This window comes from Protopterus annectens, chromosome 13.part0 (assembly GCF_019279795.1).
Source record: "Protopterus annectens isolate FY-2018-M chromosome 13.part0, PAN1.0, whole genome shotgun sequence".
Taxonomy (NCBI): Eukaryota; Metazoa; Chordata; order Ceratodontiformes; family Protopteridae; genus Protopterus; species Protopterus annectens.
In genome coordinates this window covers 970,353,797-970,375,223 of record NC_056747.1, presented here as the reverse complement: position 1 = coordinate 970,375,223, position 21,427 = coordinate 970,353,797, and the positions used below count along the sequence as shown (strand labels likewise).

Sequence of the window (21,427 nt, the reverse complement as noted above, 5' to 3'; positions counted from 1 at the left end):
CATTCGCGGCCCGTGGTTTCGGCTGAAACCACAGTTAGGCCAACCGCGAATGTCTCTGTTTCGGCTGAAACTGAGCCCCCGGTTCTTCCTTCGGCCGAAAGCATGCCTCCGATAGCCGAGGCCTCACAGAGCATGGCTGAATCTGCTACTGAATTTACTGCTACAGAAGCAGGCACCCAGGATTTGTCAGACACTACTCCTTTAGACATATCTACCCCTGCACGTGGGGCTGCTAGACCCCCTGCTTCCATGTCTATCAAGGCTTTTGCCAGGGCTAAAGCAGCTAAATCTTCTAAGGCCTTGCCTGCCAAAACTCCTTCACATAGGCCTACCTCTAGTTCCCAAATATTCAGCCTGGCTGAGGATCTCATTTCTTTGATCAGAGGATCCCAACCTCACCCAGACAGGGCCTCTCATTCCCCTCCAGACAAGAGGCCTAGGACTAAACCCCCGGAACCTGTCTCTACAGATTATTCCTCGGATGACTCAGACATTTCAGACCCTCACGAAGGCCCATATTCTCCTTATGAGGATTCTGATGCAGAAGACTCCATTCCTTCTGCTTCTCCTCCTGAAGAATTTTCCTTTGGGGAAACCTTGCATGCTATGAGGGAACACTTCCAATGGCAGGGCCAGGATTTTTCAGATTCAAGGAAAAGGCTAAGGACCTTTTTACACTTACCACAGCATAGGCCTCTAGCCATTCCGCCAGTACTAACAGTTGTTGATGATGCATATAATGATGCCTGTACTGCTCCTGATTTTCTTCCTCCGGCCCCTGCCAAGCCAGACAGATATTACAGGGTCCCGGACATACACTGCCCTTTGTATAAGGCTCCTGTTGCAGACCCTGAAACCATTTCACAGGGCCCTAAAGGTGTGGCAGCTGCCTCTGCCAAAAACCCTCTTCCCTCTGAAAGGGAATCTAGAGCATTAGAGAGATGGGGTAAAAAGGTTTATACTTCTGCTACTCTTTCGGCCATGGCCTTGAACTGTCAATTTCACATGATTCAGTACCAGGAATTTTTGTTAGACCAGCTAAATAAAAAACTGTCTTCTTCTGAACCTTTAGACCGCAAGTCCCTTCAGGATTTGGTACATAACTCTCAGCAGGTCAGTAACCATTACTTAAAATGTGGCTATGATGCACTGGAGGCTTCCTTTAGATCAGCTATGACTGGAACAGTGATTCGAAGGCATGCCTGGTTAAAAGAACAATCCTTACCAGACCATGTTAAGTCAAAACTCCTAGATGCTCCCATGGAGAAACAAAGTTTGTTTGGCTCCCCTGCACAGGAGGTTCTAAAGAAGGTTGAAGAAAAAGCAAAATCTGTCCAAACAGTCAAGGATTTCTTACAGGTCCAACCTCCGAGGTTTAGCAGAAATTGGCCTTCGAAGAATTGGTCCTTTCCAGACCACTCCAGAGCGCAGAGAGGCAGAAATAGATGCCCAAGAGGCAGAGGTCAATCTAAGGGTGCCTACAGGGGACGTCAGTGGCAACCTACCAACCAGAGAAGTGCTGCCACAGAATCAACTACAACCACTTCCACAGGGCAGACACAATGACTTGGCTCTAGTTCCGCCTACCAGGGAACAACTGGAAGCACCCTTGGGCGGAAAACTAGCCTTATTCTCCGACAACTGGCATTACATTACAGGAGACGAATGGACTTTACAAACAATAGACAAGGGCTACAGGTTTCACTTCCACACTCTACCAAAAGAGAGGAATGCCAAACCTACCACCAAGCCAAAAACAGGGGGTCTAAGACAAATCAACAACTTACTAAGGATGAGAGCTACAGAAGAGGTGCCACCTATGGAACAAGGCCAAGGATTTTACTTGAGGCTTTTCCTTGTACCAAGAAAAGAAAATCAATGGAGACCTATTCTAGACTTGTCCGCACTGAACACATACCTCATTGTTCCAAAATTCAAAATGCTGACCCTCCAGCAGCTTCTTCCCATGCTGGGCAAGGAGTTTTGGCTGGTGACTCTAGATCTCAAGGAGGCATACCTGCACGTCCCTATATGACCAGATTGCAGAAGACACCTCAGATTTCTTGCAGGATCAGAGCATTATCAATTCTCAGCATTGTCTTTTGGCTTATCTACTGCGCCAAGAGTATTCACGAAATGCCTGGCATCAGTAATTGCTCATTGCAGACTTCAGGGAATTCAAATTTACCCATACCTGGACGACTGCCTAATACAAGTGGACAACAAGGCAAAATTAACAAAGGATTTGGAAAATGTCATACAACTGTTGCAAGCCTTGGGATACACAGTCAACATGCAAAAGTCAAGACTGGTACCATCCCAAAGGATAACATTCTTGGGTGCAGAACTAGATACATCAACTCAGATGGCTTTTCTCACAGAAGAAAAACAAAAGCAACTACCAGTCTACTTCATGACATTAACAACACAAGCTCAGCTTACTGCAAGGAAAGTCCTGCAAGCCCTGGGCTACATGGCATCCTGCATAATATTGGTTCCGCATGCCAGGCTGCATATGAGAAAGCTACAATGGTACCTAAGGAATGTATGGTCTCAACACAAGCACAGTCTAGAAGCCCAGATTCCAATAATTCCATGCCTGAAGCAAGAATTCCTGTGGTGGGCTCAGGCCTGTCAGTTGAACAGAGGCTTGCCTTTCCACAAACCTCATCCAAGCCAGACCATCACCACGGACGCCTCAGACCTAGGATGGGGGGCACACATGGTGGATAAGTGTATACAAGGCCTATGGACCCAAGACCAGCTGAATCTACACATAAATCTAAAGGAGATGCTGGCAGTGAAACATGCGATCCAGGCATTCAGACCACTCCTTCAACAGGGTCATCTGCTGATAAGGACGGACAATACCACAGTCATGTGGTACATCAACAAACAGGGAGGTACACATTCATATCCTCTATGCCGGATGGCAATGGATCTGTGGAATGTGGCCCTGAATCTCAACATTCAACTTCAGGCCAGATTTGTACCAGGAAAAGAAAATTCTCTAGCAGACACCTTAAACAGAACTACCACGGATGCTCACGAATGGATGCTGCATCCAGTTATCTTCAAAGCCATAACAAAGAAATGGGGACTACCACAGATAGACCTGTTTGCCTCCCCACACAATCACCAATTGAAGAAATTCTGCACAAGAGCATACCACCCACTTGCTTTGAGGGTGGACTCCCTTTCCTTCAGCTGGAAAAACCTGACAGCATATGCATTTCCACCTCTTCCCTTGATGTACAAAGTTCTACTGAAGATCAGAGAGGATCAGCCAAGGGTAATTCTGATAGCTCCAGACTGGCCGAGGCAACATTGGTACCCGCTACTGAGAAGCATGTCTCGGACACACGCATGGCCTCTACCTCTGTGTCCCTTACTACTAACACAGGACAACTACAAGATCCTACATCCATGCTTGAAAACACTGCAGCTAGCTGCTTGGAATATTGCATAAAACAAAATAACCCAGGTTTATCTCAGAGGGTTAAGGACATTATCCTGGAGGCACGCAGACCCTCCACAAGGAAGACTTATTCAGCCAAGTGGAAAAGATACCTCATTTGGAGTGCAGCAAAGGGAGAAAATGTCTCATTGGCAACCATAGCACACATCCTGGAATATTTAGCAGAGCGGTTCCACAATGTCCTGTCTTACTCCTCCATTAAGATTCATGCATCAGCAATTTCAGCAGAATACAACATGGATCCTCCTGTCTTCTCTCATCCTCTACTCAGGCAGTTCTTGAGAGGAATCAAAAATGTAAAACCTCCAAGGAAACCACCTTTACCTACATGGGATCTCAACTTTGTGCTGGAAAAGTTAACACTTCCCCCTTTTGAACCAGCAGCAGAATTACAATTCTTGCCTTGGAAAACTGCTTTCCTGCTAGCAATTACTTCAGCAAGAAGGGTATCTGAGTCACAGGCATTAATGGCAGTACAACCCTTCCTTATCTTCCATCAGGACAGAGTCTCTCTGAGAACTAACCCTACTTTTATGTCAAAAGTGGTCTCCAGAGTATCATTGAACCAAGCGATTCATTTACCTACATTCTTCCCCAACCCACAGAACAGGGGGGAAAGACTGCTACATACCTTGGATGTGCACAGACAATTACGCTACTATCTGGACAGAACTAAGACCAGCAGAAAAACTGACCAGCTTCTTATGCAACATGAATGCAAGGAAAAGCAATTTCAAAACAGACAATCTCAAAATGGATAGGAAATTGCATTCGATTTTGCTACTCTTTTCATGGAAAGACAACTCTTGAATAATATCAGACCTCATTCCACAAGAGCTACAGCCACCACTACAGCTTTCCTACGAGGAGTGGCTACCAAAGACATTTTAGAAGCTGCTACTTGGAGCTCCGTGCATACACTTGCCAAGCATTATAATCTTCCCCGAGCAGGTTTTGCAACTGCTGTTTTGCAAGGGATCTTAACTACACCATCTTTATCTTAGTGCCTCCTCCCCCAATTTGGCTATGGTATTCTACCCATATGTTAGGACTGCAGATGCATCCTTGAAGGACATAGTACAGTTTTGTACCTACCATAAATGTAGATGTCCGATAGGTATGCATCTGCAGTCAGGATTACCCACCCTTCTTCCCCTCTGTGGTATTCCTAGGGTGTTTACCCCTCTTTTAGCTAGCTGGGGGAATCTATTATGGTGTATTTGTGTGTATATATGTATATATATATCTATATTTTTATATTGTTTGCTCTCTACTGTTTGGAATTATTTGCATTTATCCAAATTTAGCCTTCCTAGAGGGCACCTGGCATCTGGGGCAAGAAACACTGAGGAAAATGGCGTCAGCTGATGCCTTTATACCCAATAAACAGCAGCTATGACGTCGGGTGAAGTGCGACATCAGCCGAGGCCAGACCCAGACTTTGGAATCCGGCCGACCGAAGGGCTGCCTGAGGCAGGACAACCCATATGTTATGACTGCAGATGCATACCTATCGGACATCTACATTTATGGTAGGTACAAAACTGTACTTTCCTAATTACTACTTCCGTACTTAATGGATTACCACTTATGTGGTAATTTGTGGGCACTTCGTTTTTGCTAAAGGGGATGACAATACACTTTTTGGCATTTAACTTAAGGCCATGGCTCTGGCACCAGTTGTCTGTTTCTAGGAGGCCCTTTTGGAGGATGCTTGTGTCGGCTGGAGAGTCGATTATGGCACCTAGTTTGCAGTCATCTGCGAACTTGGTCAGCCACGGTCCTTCCGTGTTGGCCTGTACCTCCGAGAAATATATACCGAACAAGAGAGGTCCCAGGACTGAGCCTTTTGGGACGCCACTTGTAACTGGTTTGGAGTCTGACATGGCTCCAGCAATTCTAACCATGTGGGTTCTGTCCTTGAGCCAGTTTGCAACCCATCTAGTGACATAGGGGTTTATATTTAAACTGGTGAGCTTATCTATAATGCCCGACTGGGGTATTGTATCGAAGGCTTTTGCAAGGTCCAGGTAGGCTGTGTGGACCACCTTCCCCTCGTCAATGGCCTTGGTGACTGCTTCAAAGAAATCGACCAGGATTAAGAGGCAGGATCTGCCCGTAAAGCCGAACTGGGTAGGATCCAGTGTCTGTAGGTCCCCAATATCTTTATTTATGAGGTCCATGATGATCCTTTCCATAGCTTTGCAGACAAAGCTAGTCAGGCTTATGGGGCGATAGTTTCCAGGATCCGTTAAGGCACCACCTTTGTGGAGAGGGACCACTGTTGCTGTACGCCACTCTTTGGGTACATAACCTGTAGTAAGGCTGAGATTGAACAGTAGTTTTATGTTTGGGTTTAGCTCTTCTTGGAGTTCATGTAGGACGCAGCCTGGGATACTGTCTGGTCCCATTGTTGCTGTTTTTCTGCTTTGGAGAGGGCGGCTCTTACCTGAGCATCTCAGATGTCAAGGGGGGGGCAGCACTCTGCTGGGATAGATATTTGCCCTTTTGGTGGGGGGGGGGGAGTTTGCGCTGAACCTGTCAGCTAGGATGTTGGCAATGTCTGTGGGTTCGGTGTATTTTTTGTCATTTTGGACTAATTCTGAGCATATCTGGGAATTCCCACCCAGGTTCCTAACATAACTAAAGAAAGCCTTGTGATTATCCTTAGTGTCCTGTGCAATTTTTCTCTCGAAGCTGGCCTTAGACGATTTTGAGCGCCTGTAGTTTTTTTGCTAATACTGATTAGAGATGCCTTCCCTTTTTGGGATTTTGCTCCATGTAGTAGCTTCCTCCTTCTATTGTATAGTTTGTTTATGGCTGGGGTCCACCAGACAGGATGTCTGCCTTTGGACGATTGGTTCTTGGTTTTATTTGGGATTGCATGATCCATACATTCCTGAAGGTGTTCATAGAATGCGTTTATAAAGGATTCTGCGGTCTGGGCCGTATTTTCCACAGGCCCGGGGGCTTTGAAGGATTCCACCTCTGTTTCGAGGAGTGTGAAATTTGCTTTAGAGAAGTTTTTCACTGTGGTTTTCTGGGCAGGGGGTGGGGTCGGAATGTGAATATCCAGTGAGATTAGTTTATGGTCTGATCTTACCAGTGAGGGATACACTTCTGGTCTGGAGCATAGAGTCCCCATGTTGGTGATGATCAGGTCCAGTATGTTTTCCCCTCTTGTGGGAGTGGTAACAAGTTGTTCTATAACATTTGAGTTTATAAATTCTAGGAACCTTTGGGCTAGGGTGTTGGAGCTAGAGTAATGCTCCCAGTCTGTTTGGGTAGTTGAAGTCGCCCAGTATAATGGTGTTTGGAGAGACCTTCATATTTTCCAGTGTTCTCAGGAAGGCCGAGTGGGGTTCCTGGGTTTGGGAGGGTGGTCTGTAGCAGGCTATAAACTGGAAGGCAGTTTTACCCACTGTTAGTTGCACATGGATAGTTCCTGATGCTTCGTGCTGTGCCACCAACCTGGAGGTGTGGGTATCTTTGACGAATATTGATACTCCCCCTCCTTTTGTGGTTCAGTCCAAGTTTTGGGGCCGAAAAGCATGGTATGAGGTATAACCTGGTAGTGCCGGGGTGCTCTCGGGAGCCTTGAACCAGGTTTCTGTTACTGCATGGATATCTATGTTCTCCATGCTAAAAAAGTTTTGAGTGCATGCATCTTGAGGTTTAGACTTCTGGCGTTTAATAGCACTACTTAGTTTCTTATCCCTTGTGATGCCTATGGAGTGGGGTTTGTCTTTTGAGCCTTGCCTAAAAAAGGCACTATGGGGGTAGCAAGAGCCTTTGCCAATATCCGAAAGCCCAGGGGTGGTAGGTGCAAGCCGTCCCTAGTGAAGCATCGTGGCTTGTCGAGCATGTCATCCCAGGCTGACAGGCATTGGATCCCCTTTGAATGACACCAATACTTAAGCCAATTGTTGAAATTGATCATCTTGTCTTCATATTGTGACATCATTCTTGGTGAGGGTAAGATGCTACTCAAGGTCAGGGTCATACCAGCCTGGGCTACATGCTCAGAGAGCTCCTCTGTCTCTTTTCATGTAGTCCAGGGAGGTAAATCTCAGGTCATTCACACCAGCATGGACAATGACCGAGTCATATTTGTACTTGCCTTGGAGTGACCTGAGTGCTTCTGTTGTGGCGGATCCTAGCGCCCGACAGGCAGCTCACCGTGACCTTCTCATTGTTCAGCCTGGTGAGCGGGACGTCACTGTGCCTGACGATAGAGTCACCTATTACAAGTGTATCAGGTGTGTTTAGCCTTAAGAGCTGTGACTGTTTGGCACACTGGCTTTGTGAGCTATGTGTTGCATGTGTTTTGTTTTGGGGTAGCGGTTGCTTGGGTGTCTGCTTTGAAGGTCTCTGCTGCTTAGGCAGATTTTTATTTAGAGCCTCCGAGTATGTTTTTGTGTGTTTGGTTTGCTGCCGTGGTAGGTCTATGTGAGACAGGAATTGTAGTGAGTGTGGTTTCCTTCTCCTGACTGGTTACGCCAGTACTGAGTTGAGAGAACTTGGCCTCTAGTTTGGCTATATGGTTGCATCTCTCACATGTGTTGGAATTTGTTGGGAGGAGGAGAGGGTTGTCTGTGTACATGAGGCAGTTGTAACATTGCCTCAAGATTCCCAGATTCACCAGCTGAACCAGAGAGGAGATTGACAGCTGAGCTTTGGACATGCTAGAATATTACTGGGAATTCCTTTATAATTGAAAAAAGGGCCAATGGGGGAACAAGGTACTCGATTGGGAGTTTGTGAGGGTGTAGTGCTTTATAATGCTGCTAAGAGTCTCCCACCCACCCCTTTGAACAAAGTGCAGTTGTATGAGGCACTTTCCATTGCAGCAGATCTCAAATTATTACTTTTATAATGGTATGGCAATGTCCCTCACACCCTACTAATTACTGTACAGTGTACTCTGTGTAATAGTATGAGTACTGCTGTATTTTCTTTAGCCATTGTGTGTGAGGTTTGCCTCGTAAGTCAGACACATTTTATTTCAAGTTCTAAAATGAGCCAAAATAGTTTCTTAATTTCACTTGAAAGCCAAGGAAACAAAATATAATTGTATCCCCTCTCCACAAGTAACCCGTATCTCTTTCTGTAGTATGGCTCCAATTTTAATACTAATATATTGTGATGATATTGTTTTGGAAATCCATAGCCTAGTGTTCTTGCAGAATCATTTTGCAAAACTAAGAAGTTTTACAGAAAAAGTTACTTGGTCTAAGGGTCCTGTGATATAACTGCGTACCCCTCCCTTTGAATGCAGTTGCAGGACAGGATAGTGGAGAACATCATATTTACTGAAATGAAAAGTGCCTTGTTCAGAAATGTTGGTTGAAGAAGCTCTTGGCATAATACTGGTAGTCCTATTGTGCTAGCAAGGTTTCATTCTGCAATTAAAGATGACATTGAGGGGTTACTAGGATAGTAGTACCACTGTAACTTTAATTGAAGTTTTACAGATGTCCTTCAAGGATGCATCTGCAGTCCTTACAAATGGGGGTTGTCCTGTCGTCAGGCAGCCCTTCGGTCGGCCGGATTCCAAAGTCTGGGTCTGGCTTCGGCTGGTGTCGCACTTCACCCGACGTCATCGCTGCAGTTCTTCGGGTATAAAGGCATCAGCCGACGCCATTTTCCTCAGTCTTTCTTGCAGCGTGGCGCCCGAAGCAGAAGCTGTTCGCAAGTGCCGGTCGCTCAGATCCAGCGATTACTACTACCGAATACTACTTCGAAGACTTCTAAAAAGCTAAGTACCCCGTTGGGGACTCTTTCTTGCCTCAGCCGATGTCAGAGAAAGTGATTAACTGTTTATCTTGTGGGAAACAAATACCTCATAAAGATTTCCACTCCTTCTGTATACATTTAGGCCCAGACCACGACGTAGCAGCTTGTCTAGCCTGTGCTTCTTTTAACCGACGGACGCTTAGACGTCGGTCGGAGTTTGCTGAACAGATTTTCGGCTCTGATTTTGCCTATATTATGCCGTCGGATCCTCCGACAACGCGAATAACCAAAACGCAAAGAAAAGGACCGACACTCGCGGTCCGCGGTTTTGGCCGAAACCGCGATTAAGCAAACCGCGAGTGTCTCTGTTTCGGCTGAAACCGAGCAAGCGGTTCTTTCTTCAGCCGAAACCATGCCTTCCACCGAGGCCTCCTCTAACCTGGTAGAATCGGCTTCTGAAATCCAACCTTCTGTTGCGATTTCACAGGAATTATCAGACACTATTCCCCTGGATATTTCAACCCCTGCACGTGGAGCTGCTAGGCCTCCTGCAGCCATGTCTATTAAGGCCTTTGCCAGGGCTAAAGCAGCCAAAGCTTCAAAAACGGTGCCTGCCAAACCCCCTCACACAGGCCCAGCACTAGTTCTCATATGCTTTCTTTGGCTGAGGATCTAATTTCTTTAATTCGTGGATCCCAGCCTCATCCAGACAGGACCTCTCTCCCACCTCCAGAAAAGAGGCCTAGAGCAGAGCCCCCTGAGCCAGTATCCACAGATGATTCCTCTGATGACTCAGAACATACAGACCCTCCTGAGGCTCCTTATTCTCCTTACGAAGACTCTGATGCTGAAGAGTCCATTCCTTCAGCCTCTCCACCTGAGGAATTTTCCTTTGGGGAAACCTTGCATGCTATGAGGGAACAATTTCAGTGGCAGGGCCAAGATTTCTCAGACTCCAGAAAAGGCTTAGAACCTTTCTACATTTGCCACAACATAGGCCTTTAGCTATACCTCCAGTTCTTTCTGTTGTAGATGATGCATTTAATGATGCTTGCACTGCTCCTGATTCATTACCTCCGGCTCCTGCTAAGCCCGATAGGTTCTACAGGGTCCCGGACACTCATCACCATTTATACAAGGCTCCTTTTGCAGATCCAGAGACTATCTCCCAGGGCCCTAAAGCTGTAGCAGCTACTTCTACTAAAACCCCTCCCTCTGAAAGGGAATCCAGGTCCTTAGAGATGGGGTAAAAAGTTTACACTTCTGCTACCTTGTCAGCTAGGGCTTTGAACTGCCAATTTCATATGATTCAATATCAAGAGTTTATGCTTGACCAGTTAACTAAAAAGCTGTCCTCTGAAGAATCTTTAGATAAAAATATGTTCAGGAAATGGTACATAACATACAGCAGGTTAGTAACCATTCTTTAAAATGTGGCTATGATGCACTGGAGGCTTCCTTTAGATCAGCCATGACTGGCACAGTTATCAGGAGACATGCATGGTTGAAAGAACAGGCATTACCAGACCATGTCAAATCAAAGCTTTTGGATGCACCCATGGACAAGTTCAATTTATTTGGTTCCCCTGCTCAGCAGGTACTAAAAAAGATGGAAGAGAAGGCGAAATCTGTACAAACAGTGAAAGATTTCTTACAGGTTCAACCTCCAAGGTTTAGCAGGAACTGGCCCTCCAAGAATTGGTCCTTTCCGGACTCCTCTAAGACACACAGAGGCAGGAATAGGCGTTCTAGAGGCAGAAACCAATCCAGGGGTGCCTACAGGGGACGCCAGTGGCAAGGTAACAACCAGCGAGGCACGGACGCAGCCACCACCACTACAACAACTCAATCACAGTGACTTGACAGTGGCACCGCCTACCAGGGAACAACTAGAAGCACCCTTAGGCGGAAAGCTAACCTTATTTTCAAAGAACTGGCATTGCATCACAAGGGAAAAATGGATTTTGCAAACTATAGACCAAGGTTACAGGTTCCATTTCCATACTCTACCAGGAAAGAGAGGAATGCCAAACCTACCACCTACTCAAAGGGCAGAAGCTCTAAAGCAAATATCTCAGCTATTAAGAATGAGAGCTGTAGAAAGGGTACCATCTATGGAGCAAGGAAAGGGATTTTACTCCAGACTCTTCCTGGTACCAAGAAAAGAAAACAAATGGAGACCCATTCTAGACCTGTCCACTTTAAACACATTCCTCATTGTTTCAAAATTCAAAATGCTGACCCTACAGCAGCTTCTTCCCATGCTGGGCAAGGAGTCTTGGCTGGTAACTCTAGATCTCAAGGAGGCATACCTGCACGTCCCCATACGACCAATTTGCAGAAGATACCTCAGATTTCTTGCAGGATCAGAGCATTATCAATTTTCAGCATTGCCCTTTGGCTTATCTACTGCCCAGAGTGTTCACGAAATGCCTGGCATCAGTAATTGCTCATTGCAGACTTCAGGGATCCAAATTTATCCCTACCTGGACGACTGCCTGATACAAGCGGACAACAAAAGCAAGCTAACAGAAGACTTACAAAGAGTCATTTACCTGCTGCAAGCCCTGGGATATACAGTCAATATAAAAAGTCAAGGCTGATTCCATCCCAAAGAATAACCTTTCTGGGTGCAGAGCTGGACACATCAAAACAAATGGCATTCCTAACTGCAGAAAAGAAAGAGCAACTACCTCTCTACTTCTTGGCATTAACAAAGCAGAACCATCTAACTGCAAGAAAAGTACTGCAAGCCCTAGGCTTCATGGCATCCTGCATAATTCTGGTCCCTCATGCCAGACTGCATATGAGAAAGCTACAGTGGTACCTAAAGAATTTGTGGTCCCAACACAAGCACAGCCTAGAAACCAAAATTCCAATAATCCCATGCCTGAAGCAAGAATTCCTATGGTGGGCTCAGGCCTGTCAATCAAACACAGGATTGCACTTCTGCAACAGTCAACCAAGCCAAACCATCACGACAGATGCCTCAGACCTCGGTTGGGGGCACACATGCTGGGCAAGTGCATACAAGGCTTATGGACTCAAGACCAGCTGCTCCTACACATAAATCTAAAGGAAATGCTGGCAGTAAAATTAGCAATCCAGTCATTCAGACCATTTCTCCAAGAAGGTCAGTTGATGATAAGGACAGACAACACCACAGTTATGTGGTACATCAACAAACAGGGAGGCACACATTCATATCCTCTATGCCGGCTGGCACTGGACCTATGGGATGTGGCCCTGAGCTACAACATTCAGTTACAAGCAATTTTGTACCGGAAAAGAAAACATTCTAGCAGACATATTAAGCAGAACTACCACAGATGCCCACGAATGGATGCTACATCCGGACATCTTCAAAGCCATCACAAGAGAATGGGGATTACCACAAATAGACTTGTTTGCATCCCCACTCAATCACCAGCTAAAGAAATTCTGCACAAGGACGTACCACCCACTTGCTTGGAAGGTGGACTCCTATCTTTCAGTTGGAAAAACCTGACAGCATACGCATTCCCACCACTTCCTTTGATGCACAAGGTGCTTCTGAAGATCAAAGAGGACCGTCCAAGGATCATTCTGATAGCTCCAGACTGGCCAAGACAACATTGGTACCCATTGCTGAGGAGCTTGTCTCGGGAACAAATATGGACACTACCCCTGATCCCATTACTGTTAACACAGAACAACTACAACATCCTGCATCCAAACCTGAAAACTCTGCAGCTAACTGCCTGGAACATTACATAACAGCAATTAACCCAAATGTATCCCAAAGGGTTAAAGACATAATCCTGGAGGCTCGTAGACCTTCAACAAGAAAGAATTATGCAGCAAAATGGAAAAGATATCTCATTTGGAGTACTGCAAAGGGAAAAGATGTGACACTGGTAAACATAGCCAACATCCTGGAGTACTTGGCAGAGCTCTTCCATACAGGCCTGTCCTATTCTTCCATCAAGATACATGCATCAGCTATTTCAGCAGAATACAGCTTGGATCCTCCTGTCTTCTCTCATCCTCTGCTCAGGCAGTTTCTGAGAGGAATTAAAAATGTAAAACCTCCCAGGAAACCACCATTGCCAGCATGGGACTTGAACTTTGTGCTAGAAAAATTGACACTTCCCCCTTTCGAGCCAGCAGCAACAGCAGAATTACAATACTTATCCTGGAAGACTGCTTTCCTGCTGGCAATAACTTCAGCAAGAAGGGTCTCTGAACTACAGGTATTAATGGTAGTGCAACCCTTCCTGATCTTCCATCAAGATAGTGTCCATGAGAACAAATCCTACATTTATGCCTAAGGTGGTATCCAGAGTGTCATTAAATCAGGCTATCCACCTACCTACTTTCTTCCCAAACCCACAGAACAGGGGAGAAAGACTCTTGCATACCTTGGATGTACATAGACAATTACGCTACTACCTGGACAGGACTAAGTCCAATAGGAAAACTGACCAGCTTCTGGTAGCATATGCCACAGGAAAGGAAGGAAAACCAATCTCAAAACAGACAATCTCCAAATGGATAGGAAATTGCATTAGATTTTGTTACTCCTATCATGGAAAGAAAACTCCAGAGAACATCAGGCCTCACTCCACAAGGGCCACAGCCACTACCACAGCTTTCTTACGAGGAGTGGCTACCAAGGACATTATAGAGGCTGCTACTTGGACCTCCGTGCATACATTTGCCAAGCATTACAATTTACCTTTATACTCTAGATCCCGGGCAGGTTTTGCCACTGCTGTTTTGCAAGGGATCCTAGCTACACCATAATCTCTACTCTTTTCCTCCTCCCCTTGTTTAGCTATGGTATTCTACCCATTTGTAAGGACTGCAGATGCATCCTTGAAGGACATAGTACAGTTTTGTACCTACCATAAATGTAGATGTCCGATAGGAATGCATCTGCAGTCAGGATTACCCACCCACCTTCCCCTCTGAGGTACTCCTAGGGTATTTTCCATCCTTCAGCTAGCTTGGGTGGGGGGGGATCTATTATGGTGTATTTGTTTGTATATATGTACATACATGCTTATTTTATGTTTGCTCTCTACTATTTGGAAACATTGGCATTTATCCAAATTTAGCCATCCAAGAGGGCACCTGGCATCTGGGGCAAGAAACACTGAGGAAAATGGCGTCGACTGATGCCTTTATACCCGAAGAACTGCAGCGATGACGTCAGTTGAAGTGCGACACCAGTCGAAGCCGGACCCAGACTTTGGAATCCGGCCGACCGAAGGGCTGCCTGACGACAGGACAACCCCCATTTGTAAGGACTGCAGATGCATTCCTATCAGACATTTACATTTATCGTAGGTACAAAACTGTACTTTATATACCATCATCTCTTTTAAAGCAGACCGTTAAGAATCTTGCTGTTATTGTATGTAACAGACATGGTAATGGATTATTAACATTACTCATCATGATCATCTTACTGTCTTGCCTGTTATTTTTTTTTCACCTTTGTCTACACACATTTTTGAATCCCGCATGTATTTTGCTGATTGCCCAGTTCCCAACGTAATTAATTTCTGGGTCATGGAGGAGCTTAACTCTGGATTTGTGCCACTCAGTCTTAGAAAACGCACGCTACAGCATCATACACATGGGCAGTTTGGAGTGGTTTGTGAAGTTGGAGGAAAAGCATAGCACCTAGCAGAAACCTATGAATGTAAAAGGAAGCCACTAATCCATGTAAAAAGCGCACCATTCAGGAATGGAATATAGAATTAATCACGGTCATGTAGCAGCAAGCAATGTGTCACTTTGCCAACCTCTCAATATAGTAGTTTGTCAGGTGTGGTACCTTACATGAACATACTTGACAGGGATGACTCTTCTACCACTAAAAGTTGGTATACACCAAAGCAGCATGTAGAATTGTTTCTGCATTACTGTGACTACCCTTGATCATTGTTTCTGGTTCTATTCTCAGCATTTAGATATGCGCAGCACATCACCAGATTATAACTTTATATTTTTTTGTGTGCAGTAAAAGATTAGAACAGGTACTTCAAGCTGTACCATTTTTAAAGCAAAATTAATTTTCAAGAATGTAGCAATTTAATCAATATTTTTATTTTGGGGGGAGGTGTGCCACTATTGCCCATCTGGTTATTGTGAAAACTTTTGACTTCCTTGTGGAACCATTTGTCTATCAATGGTCATGAATATTGCATTCTCGATTACTTTTTAAGAAAAAAAAAGTGTTTATTAGGAATATTTCTTTGTAGCTGGTGAGGTAAATAGCATAAGTTAGGAAAGTTTTCCTTTTGCAATGATATGTAAATGTAGACTTAAGAAAGTTAAGCATTTGGCGTAACTGTTTGACAAATGTCACCTGCTGCAGTTAGATTGTTTACTGCAATAGAACTGTTTGACAGGATCATTTTAAAAAGATGTCCATTTTGTCTTCCTTTTTAGTGACATTTTGCGTATGGACTCCACAAATGCTGATGCACTGTATGTTCGAGGTCTCTGTCTTTATTATGAAGATTGTATTGATAAGGCAGTGCAGTTCTTTGTTCAGGCCTTAAGGATGGCTCCTGATCATGAGAAGGCTCGACTTGCTTGCAGAGTATGTATTTCAGGAATATATGCTAGATCAATTTTCTTGTCAACTGTGTTGAAATACTCTGCTTAAGGGTTTGGGCTTAACATTTTTGTCCTGCATTTGTGTATGGAGGTGTAGGTGTTCATCCTGAATGCAGAGTTGCAATGTAGAGTAATTAAAAACCTGTTGTGTTGAACAGGTAGCTCTGAGCACATCATGATGTATTCTGAGCACATCATGATGTATGAGCAGAGTCCTTTAATACATTTCTGCTGGACATTGCACATTCTTCCTACTTCCTGTTGCTTTAACAAACTTCTTTATTAAATTTTCACATATGACATAGGTAGTCTTACATTTGTATAACTAAAAAACAAACCGTATACATCACAGACACTACTGAAACAACTGTAGCTGCAGGTATTATACATCACTTATAATCCATCCAGTCATTGGTAGTTAAGCATTATATGGCTCATTCATATCCTGCCTCTTAAACCTTGTTCCTGCAGTGCATATATTGTCTTTTTTGCCTTTACATTGACTTTTTTTTGTATCCTGTACTTCCTTTACCTTTGTTTTGCAATGACTTGTTTCTCTCAGTACTGAAAATGTCTATCCATGAAGTTTAGTAGCTGAATAGCCTCATATGTTGGCATCTTCGGAGTCATTTGAAGCAGGTAAAGGTTTTCTTCTTATGTTCTTCATTCCATTCATTACTGATGGGTTATCAGTTCCGTCCTCGGAACAGAGTTGGCCTTATACCAAGCTCGTGCCAGCCAAAAACTCTTGAGCTAAGCTTTTACCCACTATATCCTTTTCCGTGTTACCCCAGATCTAGTTTGCCACATAGCCGTAAAGCCGTGTTCAAGCCAAATCTCAGCTAAGTCTTGGATATTTTTGATATATAACTGCTTACTGAAAAGTCTTGTTAGTCTATCCTTTTTTACGTGTGTCTAGCCATCGCTTAGTTTTCTACTCTCATTTTTTTTCTCTTGTTTTTCTTCGTACTGCTTTGATTGTATTGGATTTGACATGTCTGAAAAAAAGGACACTTCAGGCTTCAAACAATATAAATCCAAAAACAGGTTCGAAAAACCAGCAACAGGTTCGAAAAACCAGCAACACAGTCCAAGAAGAGTCAAATAACACTATTTATTCCACTGTTTAAAGTGCTTTAAGTCAGCCTAATAGCAAACTTCTTCAGAAACAGTTACAGCAATAAAAAAAACCTTCCTTATAAGTAAGACAGGTGATCCGCATTCACCAATTGCATCACTTTATTCTACTTAAGCAAACACACTTTAAAATTAGTGACAACTGCTGATAACCAGTAATAAAACATTAAAGTGTATAAACACATTAAAGTATGTAAACATATCTACGACAGTGACCACAATACACAAAGGTAAAAACATTAAAAGTTATTTTGTATAACCCAAACATTGACAGAAATAATATGTTAACAAAATGTGACTCATCTCTGCAAGCTCCTTAGTTTGAGAATGCTACTAATTGAGCATGAGTCATTCAACCCAGGAAAATTGTAGGCATTCAGCCTCACTTGCCAGGCTAGTTCAAGTTCTTCAAGTTTGAGTGGTCTAGGGCCACCCCTTCTGTCATACTTGGCTTGATCAATGATAATAAATTTAAAAGCATGTTCTTTATTAGAAATAGTGTGCTTAGCTAGCGCATTCTCCAGTTTACATTTATTTATAGCATATTGATGTTCATAAATTCTGTCATGGAGCCTCCGCTCCACCTTTCCTATATAGAAAGCAGGACAGAATGTACACCTAGCCAAGTAAACTACAAAAGACGAATTACAGTTGAATCTGCCTTTCAATTTATAAGTTGTACTGTTAACCTTAAATGAATTAGTGACGTCTACAAGTTTACATTAGTTGCAATTTTGACATTTATTCATTCCAGTATTCCATACTGCTGGGATGTATTGCTATTGTATTGAGAGTTTTAAGGTTCTTCCCTCTTCTAAATGTCACTCTAGGGGTCTCACCTACTTTAACGTAAATGTTAGGGTGCATCTTAAACAGGTCCCAATTTTTCTGTAATATGTCCAAACATTAGTAACTATGTGAACTGAATGTAGTGATGAAGGACAATGAGACATTCTTGTCCTCACTAACCAATGCCCTACTAGTGGTGTCTGAATATTCTTCCACTACATTGTGCGTACTAGATGGTGTCAGTAGGGGTTTAGCACTAAGTAAGGGAATGTATACCCTATCCACTCTTAGTTGTAACCTCTTGGATAAGGGCATCCAAGAGGGGCTCTGGGTATCCACGGTGCAAAAACATGCTTTTTAAAACAGCACATTCATCAGAAAAGTCTTTGTCCAAACTGGTCATTCTAGAGGCCCTCACTAACTGGCCCTTAATGACTGACCTCTTGGTGAAAAGGATGGCTACTGGTGAAATGGAGGAATGTATTGGAATACGTGTTTTTTCTAAATATCCTTGCTACATAACTATTAATAGTGTAATTTTTCACTAGGCAAATATCTAGATATGCTATAGTATCAGTGTTAAATGTAGACGTGAATTGTAGGAAATGCGTAGTGCTGTTGAAATATGCCAGCACGTACTCACTATCTCGCTCATCTCCGTTGATGAGGATGAAAATGTCCAGGTATCTCATGTATAAAACAAAGGAGTCACAACATGTATTGTACGTATTCCGATTCCCAGTAAGCCATGACCAGATTTGCGACGCTAGCTCCGCACGGTGAACCCATTGCTACCCCTACTTTTTGCAGAAAAAACTGGTCCTGGAACATAAAATAATTGTTAGAGAGTTTGTGTCTTTCGGCTTTTCCCGGTTAGATGTCGCCACAGCAGAACTCCGGTCCGCTAATGATTGGCAGTAGAGTTTTACATGCTGGCTTGCTGAGCCTAACGCACAACCTTCAATGAAGGAACGCCCATTCATGCATGTCGCCACACAGAACTGAGAATTGAATGGACAACGTCCAACTGTGAGGAGACGATGCTACCGCAGCACCACCACCGCAGTTCTAAAATAATTGTTAGAGAGTACCAGATCAATAAGTTCCACGACCAAACTAATTTCCGCGGCTGTAGCGTTGTGTTTCTTTAACATAAGTGCTACCTATTCTATAGCTACCTCATGGGGGATACAAGTGTAGAGGTCTCTCACGTCAATAGTGAGAAAATTAAAGTTCACGTTGAAATCTAAGGCCTCGATCGTTTTCAAGAATGACCATGAATCTTTACATATTTGGGTCTCATGGCATAAGAACTTTTGTAAAATGGCATTTACCACTTTAGCACACGAGTATGTTGGTGAACCTCTGCTGTCCACTAGTGGTCTCAAAGGAGGATTCTCAGTACACTTATGGATGTTGGGGATGCCAAATATACATGGATATCTAGGGTACAAAGTTGTCAAGTAATTATAGATCTGAAGTAGGAACTTCATTTGTCAGCAACCTGTGGGATACGGATCCGATCTCGGATCCGAGCCGGCAACTTCTAACATAGCATAGATCCGAGCTCCTAGCTCCTCCCCCTTACCCATAATCCCCTGCCTGCCCTAACTGACCTCAGATCTAGTTTGCCGCTCTTCAAGCAACAGCTAGGTTCAGAGCTCTTGGCGTTTTGTGAGGAAAAAAGTTTTTGTATTTTTTCTTCTGAGTGACTGGTTGTGTGTGTGATAGGTTTATCCTTTCTCCTTTTTATATATATAACATACTTGTTTTAATTTAAGAATAATTCTCCCTCCCCTGCTGGTCGTAGCGTGTGTGTGTGACTGAATTAGGGGCCTAGTGAGTGTGCTTTCCTACAGTATGTCGGAGGCCCCTAAGGCAATTTTTTCGAAATGCACCGAGTGTGGTCACAAGCTTTCACCGGCTGATGGCCACACTCGGTGCGTTAGGTGCCTTGGGGTTGAACACCTCTTTTCGGGTTGCGCGATTTGTGCGGCGTTCAACCCCAGGGCACTCAAGGATCGAACGTCGAAGCTAGTTCTGGCGGGCCATCTACCCCCAGACTCTGCCTCTGCCTCCGGTGCCCTCTACCCCCCCGGTAGCGGTCACCCCTGCCTCCCTTCCTCCAACCGGGACTCAACCTCCCGCTTCAGCTCCGGAGGATAGGGAGGCCATGAAAGAGAAGCGGCGGGTGAAGCACCTTAAGCGGCGGGCCGAGGACTCTTCATCGGCCCCGCCCACCAAGAGCACTTCCCCGTCCAAGTCTTCTCGATCTCCTCCTCCTCAGATCCTATCCCCTTGTTTCTCCCCGGGACCCGAGGAGGAGGTGATCCGGTCCCCGTCGAGGTCATCGAGGCGACACTCCAGGTCTGCCTCGGTGGCCTCGTCGAGGTCCACTTTTAGCATGTCTGGCGCAGATATGGACCGGATGATGAGGAGATTCATCCAGGCCCAGATGCAGATGGGAGTGCTGTTGCCTCCCCCCCCCTCGACCCCTTTTTTCGCTCCTATAGCTCCTTCTCCGACCCGCATTCCGGGCTCGGAGCCGAGCCACGTTGGATCCGGGGGTAGGTCCGAGCCGACCGTGCTGGGCACGTCAGCTCAGACTATTCCCTCGAGTCTGTCGGATCCGACCTCTCGGAGCCATGGGCCGAGCTTCGGATCAGAGGGATTCTGTGTGCTTTCGGCTCCGTCCCGGTCGGAGCACACTGGTCCTTCGGATCAGACGTTCTCGGCGCCGGGTCCGATCCCCGCTTCGGATCAGAGTGGGAGTCGGATCTCTGATCCGTCTGAGAGCGGCTCCCCCTCGGCTTTCGCTGCGGTGGAGAGGGCACTGTCGAGTGCTTCCAGGCCTCCGGTCCTGGCTTCGGCTCCCTCCTGCACTCCTTCTCATCTGGTCCTGGCACCCCTCACCCGGCCCTCCTTGCAGCCTCCTCAGCGCCTTTAGGAGTTCCAGTGGAACAGATTACAGCCCGTGAGGACTCCTCGGACAGCCGTATTCCTTGAGGCGTTCGAGGCAGGACCATCTACCTCTTGGGTGTCCCCTCCACCTGACCCCCTGGTGGATCTCATATTCTCTAGGGCTTGGAAGGAACCGGACACCATAGAGCCGATCCCCAAGCGCCCAGACAAAATTTTGAGCCCCCCTGCAGAGAGATCACATTGGAGCAGAGGTCCCCTGTGGATGCCATGTTGGTGGCTGCAGCCACTAAGAAAGAGTTGGCTCGGGAGAGCCCCACGGTTCATCCTCCGAGCAAGGAGTCTCGCGCGATGGACCGTCTTGGGAAGCGGGCCTTCAGTTCAGCGACCTTCTCTGAGGGCCTTGTACTATATGGCACACGTTATTAGGATGCAGCGGGACGTAATTAAGGAATACGCTGCTTTCCCCCCCCCCGGGGTCCATGTCGGAGGGAGACAAGGATTTGTACTCTTCCCGAATGGCCACCCTCCACTCTCTCTAATATCTCTGTGCGGCTATTGTCTCATGCTACAGAGGGAGCCGTTAGAGCAGGCAGAGTCGGGCTTGTCATGAGGGGACAGGCCTGGCTCCGTCACTGTGACTTCTCGGAACCCTTTAAGGCATCATTCGCGAATGCCCCTTTTGATGGTTCTGCACTGTTCGGCAAAACCATTCGCGACACTCTTGTCCAGAGCGAGAAAGACGGGAAGACCTTG

At 45.3% G+C, this 21,427-nt stretch overlaps 1 protein-coding gene across 1 annotated transcript in view; it reads left to right on the top strand.

Moving 5' to 3' along the window:
- DNAJC7 (DnaJ heat shock protein family (Hsp40) member C7) overlaps positions 1-21,427 on the top strand; it is a gene marked incomplete at its 5' end in the record, with an annotated part of 1,180,673 nt that overhangs the window by 249,800 nt on the left and 909,446 nt on the right. Inside the window, 1 exon segment of the mRNA XM_044054736.1 lies at positions 15,656-15,809. Coding sequence (XP_043910671.1) covers positions 15,656-15,809 — 154 coding nt within the window.